A 7475-nucleotide genomic window follows, 5' to 3' on the forward strand; every position below is an offset into this window, starting at 1 on the left:
AATAAAATATAATTCATTTTTGGGAAGAGTTAGAACAAGTTTTTCCGTACTTTCCCCTCTTCTTTTCCCTTCTGATCTCCTTGCTTTTCTCCCTCAAGTTTCCCGAGAAACAAAAGCTTATCGTCTTTCAAAGAAAAATATTAAAAACAATCTCAAAATCTTTATCACAGATCCAAGAAAACCGAAGCTGGGCGTGGTAGACTGGTAGTAGTTAAGATGCTTTAAATTTTCCAAAATTTTCCTAGAAAGAGAGCCAAACAGAGGAAATCGCAAAGAAACAACCAAAGTTCTTTCTACATATTATCAGCTCTTGTATTCCAATCATTCTTCACTGTACACCACAAGAGAACCTATCATCAACCTAGAACAAGAGAGACAGAGAAAAGAGTGAACACAGGTCCAACCACAACCTCTCAACAACTGCTTCCACCTCTACTGCAGCTCTCGTCTATTCCTGGGAAACCAAACCAAATCCTATTAGTCTCATTCTAAAGTCTAAACAGCTTGTTAACCATAATTTCACGTTTAATTTCAAAAACTATTTCATATGCTGAAACTCGTTTAGAAAAAAAAAAGAAGAAGAAAATAAGGAAATCTCGATTTTGGCGGGAAAATCGAAAAAAAAATGGAATTTCTGAGGAGACGGAAAACTGAAACCAACGCAAAAAGTTTCAAGAAAGAATTGGATTTGTTATGTAATTTTATTTTTTTTCCCTTTTGAAAGGCCAAAACCACGTGTTAATCAAATTAAAAGAGATTTTCCTTTTTTGCCTACGGTTTTCTCGGCAAGCAAACAGAGGAAAAGTTTTAAAATGAAGATTAGAACTACAAGATGATAAAAGACACGGATTAAGCATGTAAAATCAAGTTTCGGATAGAAAACGGTTCAAGAAAAAGAACAGAGGGAGCTAGAACCAGAATAGAACTAACGTCGACGATTCAATATTAAGTCTTGATCGGAGTCTTTCCGCTGAGAGGCGAAGATGGCAAGATCGGCCTGGAGAGAAGCACGACGTCCATCTGCGAAGACACGTGGTGGAGGGGGCCGGAGACCTTGTCTTTCGCGCTCAAACCCTCCCCAATATCCTCACCGAGATGCAAATCCTCCTCCCTGATCCGTAACACTTGGCTGTGCACACAGGCATTGTTCTTCGTCCACTTCCCCACCTTCGCCACCGACTTAGGCGACTCGAACTCCTCCGATGACCCCCCACTCTCCTGATCATCAACATCCTCCGTCCACATCCGGTGATCATAAACCTTCTTCCTCCCACCATCGCCCATCATCAAAAACTCCTTCAATTTCTCAGAATCAGATCCTGAGATTCCACCTCGCGATTCCTTCACATCCTTCACAGTCATCTTCCGATGATCTCCAAAATCCAGAAAAATTTTGAAATTTCAAAAGCCTTCACTGTTGCGCAACGGAAGCTAGCAGGAAAAAAAGAGAGGAAAGAAATCGTTTGGAAAATATGAATACGAGCGGAAGGAAATATATACAAGCCAGGCCGAGAGGTTCCGTGAGGTGAGGTGTCGAGTGAGTCAGAGATGGTGACGTGGGTGATGGAGAGACACGTGGAGGTGGAGAGAGAGAAACCGGCTATCACGTGTTGAACGGAGAGAGACATGTGGTGGTGTTGGGAGACTGGTCCAAGCCGTTGCCGTTTTGACGGCATCCATCTTCGGATCAATTTTTAATTAATTAACGTGAGATAATTGTTGCAATAAATCAGAACCCTACACCTCACCAATCCATTTTCTAATAAAAATCTTATAAGCTTTTTAAAATTGAAAACTCTGCCAAGTGCTTTTAAAATTTTTAAAATATTTCCTAAACTTTAAAAACGTATTTTGAGAACTTGTTTTAAAAATATGAATTTTTTAAAATATAATTTAATTATTTTAAACTGTTCTCATTTGTTTTTTAAGATTATTTTTAAAAAATAATTATATAAATATAAAAATAATATCATACACAAAAGTTTTTTTAAAATCAATAAATAAGTATTATTAATATAAAGATTATTAAAATATTACTATTATTATTAATTTTATTATACCCTGATATTAGTTGATAATCATGATTTTGAGTCTTGACTAAGGATGAGGTTGAATTAAAGCTAAAAACAAAAAGGAGATTAATCAAGCTCAACTTCCAACAATAGCTAACTATCCGAGACGAGAGGCCACGTCAAACTTAAACGGTGTCGTTTGGGTTCACATGGGGCATGGGAGGTGCGAGAATTGTGGCCAAGTAATGTGGGCTGAAGGTGCAAAATGGGGTACATGTGGCATGTGGTTAGAGGATTAGTGGATTTGTCCAAGTCTTGAGATCTTTGGATTGTGTAACTAAATCCATTTCTTCAAGCTCTAACAATTGAAATCTGACGTTACATGTGGAGGTACAAGATCGCATCATGGTGGGTCCAGGAACAGGTGGAGCAGCCTGGTGGAGACTCTCATTCAGAATATATATATTATTAAATACGTGAAGGCAGTGACTAGACGGTGTGACAACTTCCTTATCGTCATATGTGACTAACTAAGAGACCACATATGACGACTTTAATCTTCAATGAATGATTGGAACATAATAAGAGCAGTTTCCGGTCAAACTAACAAATATATTCTCAACCTAAAATTTGCGTTTCATCAAATTTCATTTTATTCTAATTTTTAAAATTTTTCCCCTTTAAAACCACAACTAATAACAGTCATTGTAGCTTTAAATTTAAAATCATATCTATCGATAATGATTTTAATTTGATTATTTTTTAATTTTTTCGTTTTAAAATCATAATTAATTATTATGATTTTAAATTTAAATTTAAAACTATGATGACCAACTGTGATTTTTCATATTAAAGAAAAATCAGATGAATGATTACCAATTATGATTTTTCACATTAAAGAAAAGAGATGAATGATTACCAACTATGGTTTTTCACATTAAAGAAAAGTCAAATGAATGATTACGTGACTACAAAGACTATCTTTCAAGCTAATTACCCTTTTAAGTTAGTTTGAAAATACGGGTTTTATAGAATTTTTAAATATATACTAAAATTAGAGTTTTAAGATATTTAATAAAAATAGGCCCTTTAAAAAAAATTTAACAAAAATAGGCCAATTTCCAACATTTATTTTTTAACCTTCAACCCAAGATCTCCATTTCTTTTTTATCCCTCCCTTTCCTTCCATTTTTGGTTCATAAAAAGGCTGTTAATTTCATTCTCTTGAGGGCTTTATGGTCAATTCCAATCCTATTGATTTAAAATTATCGCACAAATAATAAGAAAAGAATGTGATGAAATTTTAAATAAATACAAGACATGGTAAATCAATGATCTTATTTACTTTAATCATATCTTTTTACCTTAATTTATTCCTTCCTACCAATACAATTTTAACCACATATTACCTTGGATTTAGAAGAATACCATAAAGCAGAGATTACCTTGGATTTAGAAGAATACCATAAAGCAGAGATTACCATGGATTTAGAAGAATACCATAAAGTAGCGATTACCTTGGATTTAGAAGAATACGTGGCATTTTGCATTTCCTTTTGGGAAAGGATATGTAACAAGTGAAAGGGACAGGAAACAAACCCTAGACAGGCTGCACATTCTATTAGGTGCTGCATGTGAGGCTTATGTTGAAGGAGAACGATAAAATCTGAGGGAGGAGAGTTTTTTGCGTTTAGGCAAAAGCATGTGAGGTTCATGCGGGGGTAGGACCATAAAATCTGCCATCAAACCTAATTAAGGGTTAGGCATGATTTTTAGGGAGAAAGAGAGATCAGACATGGATGAACGTATAGACTACCTGCCACCCAAAAAAAAGATTGGTAGAATTTAACAGGTTTCACTCTTTTATCAACCATAACAAAAAAGGGGAAAAACCATCCTTGACAATAGTCATGCTCTAAGCAATTAACCAAAACATGCAAAATTGGTTCCGGGATTCACTAAAATAGAGGAGAGACTGAACAGAAGCATCCAGACAAGAAAACTAGTAACTGAAACGTCAAGGAACTGAAAAAGATGTGGCATAAAATGAATTCAATCCTCATCCTCCTCATCTCCGTCTCCGCCTGCAGCCTTCTTGGCAGCGGCCTTCTGGTTCTTTCGCTTCACTCTTCCTGGGCGACCACCTCCAAGGGGACTTGTGAGGGAGAAATCGATATGCTTCTGAGAGTCCATCCTCACCAAGAATGAGGGTATGTTGACCACCTGTCTCCCAACCCTGGCAAGCCAACATTCAGCATTTCCAGAATTAGCCATCATAGAAGAATACAGAATAGTTTTTCCATTCCCATGATAACCAAGCATACGATATCTTCATAGAATTACAGGGATCATATAAAATAATCTTGGTACCCTCCATATGGTTATTGTAAATTATCAATATCTTGCCCTTGTCTCATGTTGCATACAACACAAACAAAGCACTTTTTAAAGTGAATATTAGCATAGATTAATATCTCATGGTTTAATGTATCCAAGCTCAAGCAAGAACATCTTGAAATTACGCCTTAAGTTAGCAGCTCTTAAAAGCAAGAGAAAAAGAACTTTGCATACGCAAGAATTTCATGTATCATCATTAACTTTTTAAGTTTATTTTAGAGCACACATCTTAAAGCAAGAGCATGCTGACAATAGACTTTACTTCAGAAGCTATTAACAGAAAAAGACATAAAGGTATAAATGTAAAATTGCATGGATTGCTCTTAATGATTTTATTTTAGTGGGCCAAAACTTAAGCAATAGCATCTTGAAATAGCCTTCACCTTACCATCTCTTATGAGCAAATGAGAAGAAATTAATATAACAATTTAACACAGAAGAAAAACGTAATATCACAAAGGATTTAGACATCCTAGGGTGGAGTTGCTTACAGCACAAGTTACAACCAATCAACCACGAGTTCACAGCACACACTACCACAAAATGTCCATGTGGAGAGAGAGGGAGAGAGAGGAAGAGTTTCCAGCAGATAATGGCAAATATTCACATGTAAAGGTACAAAATAATTGCACTAACGGTAAGTCAGAAGGCAGCCAAAAAAACAGAAAGAACCGATAGTCCACAAGCCAAAAAGGATTTCCTACAATAGAATTAAGTATAGTAAACAATCAAAAGCGTATTGGTGTCTTGCATTCTAACTTATTCAGTCAGAACTAATTCATGAATATATCCAGGACTCTGGCAGCTAATCATTTCAAAGCATAGATTTATTCTCCATTCAATTGAAACTAGGATGAGATATTCAAATATTAGGAAGAGAATGAAAGAAAAGCAGAGCTTGCAAGCATCGAGATCAAAAGATTTAAAAAATATTGACCAACTAAGCCAATGTTGGGCACAATGTGTTACTTTTTCCCATGTTAACAAATTCATTTGCCCTGAAATTGGGGAAAAGATATCAGGAACTTTGAAGGGTAATGGAATTTGCAATAATTTCTTTAAAAATGAAAAGAGAAATTTTCTTTTTCTCCTTTTTCTGGGGGGTGGGGAAACTTAAGCATGACAGTGGAAAATAGGAGAATGGAAAACAAGAAAGTAGATCCATGAATGACTAGCATCCATTTACATCACCAAATTTAACCAAGAGTTGTTGTCTTTACCAGCTAAGAATTCAATTAGCAATTAAAGAAAAGGCCAAACAAAAACAAAAAGCAACACCAGTTATTGCATAACAAGATCCTCTCAACAATTAAAAGTAACTAAAATCACAAAATGTTATAGCATATGAACTTCAGATTAGTATGACAACCAGAATCTACTTTAGAATTCAGAAACCTAAGCATAACCCCCATTTCATGCAATTAGAAAGTGACAATCTCATAACAGCTACAAAATTGAGTTCATCAAATGAATCTATGCAGACAATAAATCACAGAAGGATACACTTAGAGCAAGTAAATTGTCAATGTATCATCCTTGGCTGGAAATGGTTGTGGATTATACCTGATATGCCTCTGCCGAATGAGGACACGAGCATGGTGAATTGACTTAGCCATACCCGACTTGAACACAAGTGTCTGGAGACGGCGCTCGAGGAAGTTCTCCACAGTCAGGGCCAACACATAATCCAGCTTGTTCTGGCTCTCATCCAAAAGCCCATACCTGTTCATCCTCCTTAGAAGAGCCTCACCCTCAAAGATGCGGCGGGGATTTTTCTCATCGAGAGTGAGAAGCATCCTAGCATTATTACGGATGCGGCTCAGTACATACTGAACCCTCCACAACTCTCTCTTACATCGGAGGCCATACTCTCCTACAAGCTTCAGCTCTGCATCCAGACGCTCCTTCTCGTAGGGACGACGGGGCTTCTTGAATGTCTTCCCATCTAAACCCACCCACAATTAAGCATTTATAGTAAGCAAAATTATAATGAAAAACAACTTGATACCATGAAGCTATGCAAACTAAGTCATAAATCCTAGTAAAACAATGAGTAAAGATGACAGAATAAGATAATTGAGACAATTAAATTTGTAAGATATTTCAAATACAACAAGTCTAATGACTAGCTTCTGTGAACCCCAACCCCCACCACTTGATGAGTGACATAGGAAAATAATAACGCCTATTAGAAAAGAGAACTGTGGGCAGTGGAACTGAGTTAAAAAAATGAAATGACATGGAGGACTGTCTTCTGAAGACATTATGGAAACCAATTCTGAAAACATTTTAAAAACATGGATTACTTTTAGAACTATCAAACTGGTATCTTCAAAACATTTTCTAAAATGTGAGCACTTTGACAATTGCAACCGATCCAAAAACAAAGGGTTTTTAAACACGATCTCTCTGAACATGAGCATTCTTGCGGGTTTCATTTCCTCTGACAAACAAGTCCTGAAATTTTGAATGCTAGATTCCACGTCACGGAGAACCGAAGAAAACAGAAACCTCAACTCCACCGCGCCAAGCACAAGAATTTAGCAAAGTTAAACCAAAGCAAAACAAGCAACAAATTTTAAATTTTTCTCTCTTTTCTTTAAGTTTCTCAGCAACCAAACAGTAAAGCAAACAAACTAACATACAATCAAAAGAACTTACACAACTTATATAACAATACCAAAATCATATATACATTATTCAGGAGATCAAGCTCCCCTTATAAGAGAAATATAACAAAACTATCAGTACCAACGTTGTTTCAGGGATCATATGCTCAAAGACGAATGTCAAAATGGAGATCAGAATAAACCGAAATCAGAGAGATGTGGATCTTACAGTTCCGGTAGAAACTGACGTGAACCATGGTTCCGTCGGCCTCTGCTTGGACACCTGCAAAATGAAGGCAAAATGGGAGAAGACGAAGGTCAGAAACGATGTTTGCTTATATAGGCAAGCCCTAAACCCTAATCGATAGAATTACAACTTTACCCCCCCATATGGGGTCGTTCTTGGGCTGGGCTAATAGATGTTGAAATTATCAGTTGGATTTGGGCTTTTCGTCAA

At 36.4% G+C, this 7475-nt stretch overlaps 2 protein-coding genes across 2 annotated transcripts; both read right to left on the minus strand.

Moving 5' to 3' along the window:
- Positions 1-208: 208 nt before the first annotated feature.
- Positions 209-1530, minus strand: LOC100242238 (uncharacterized). Its single transcript, XM_010662746.3, has 2 exons — positions 931-1530; positions 209-454 (listed from the first exon to the last, which is right to left on the minus strand). Exon 1 carries the CDS (start codon positions 1360-1362, stop codon positions 946-948), a length of 417 nt encoding a protein of 138 aa, XP_010661048.1. The 5' UTR covers positions 1363-1530; the 3' UTR covers positions 209-454; positions 931-945.
- A 2317-nt stretch (positions 1531-3847) lies between these two features.
- Positions 3848-7378, minus strand: LOC100264515 (small ribosomal subunit protein uS4y). The gene is made up of 3 exons (XM_002283220.4): positions 7248-7378; positions 5973-6354; positions 3848-4248 (listed from the first exon to the last, which is right to left on the minus strand). Exons 1-3 carry the CDS (start codon positions 7273-7275, stop codon positions 4065-4067), a joined length of 594 nt encoding a protein of 197 aa, XP_002283256.1. The 5' UTR covers positions 7276-7378; the 3' UTR covers positions 3848-4064.
- Between the last annotated feature and the right edge of the window lie 97 nt (positions 7379-7475).

This window comes from Vitis vinifera, chromosome 14, assembly GCF_030704535.1.
Source record: "Vitis vinifera cultivar Pinot Noir 40024 chromosome 14, ASM3070453v1".
Lineage (NCBI taxonomy): Eukaryota > Viridiplantae > Streptophyta > Magnoliopsida > Vitales > Vitaceae > Vitis > Vitis vinifera.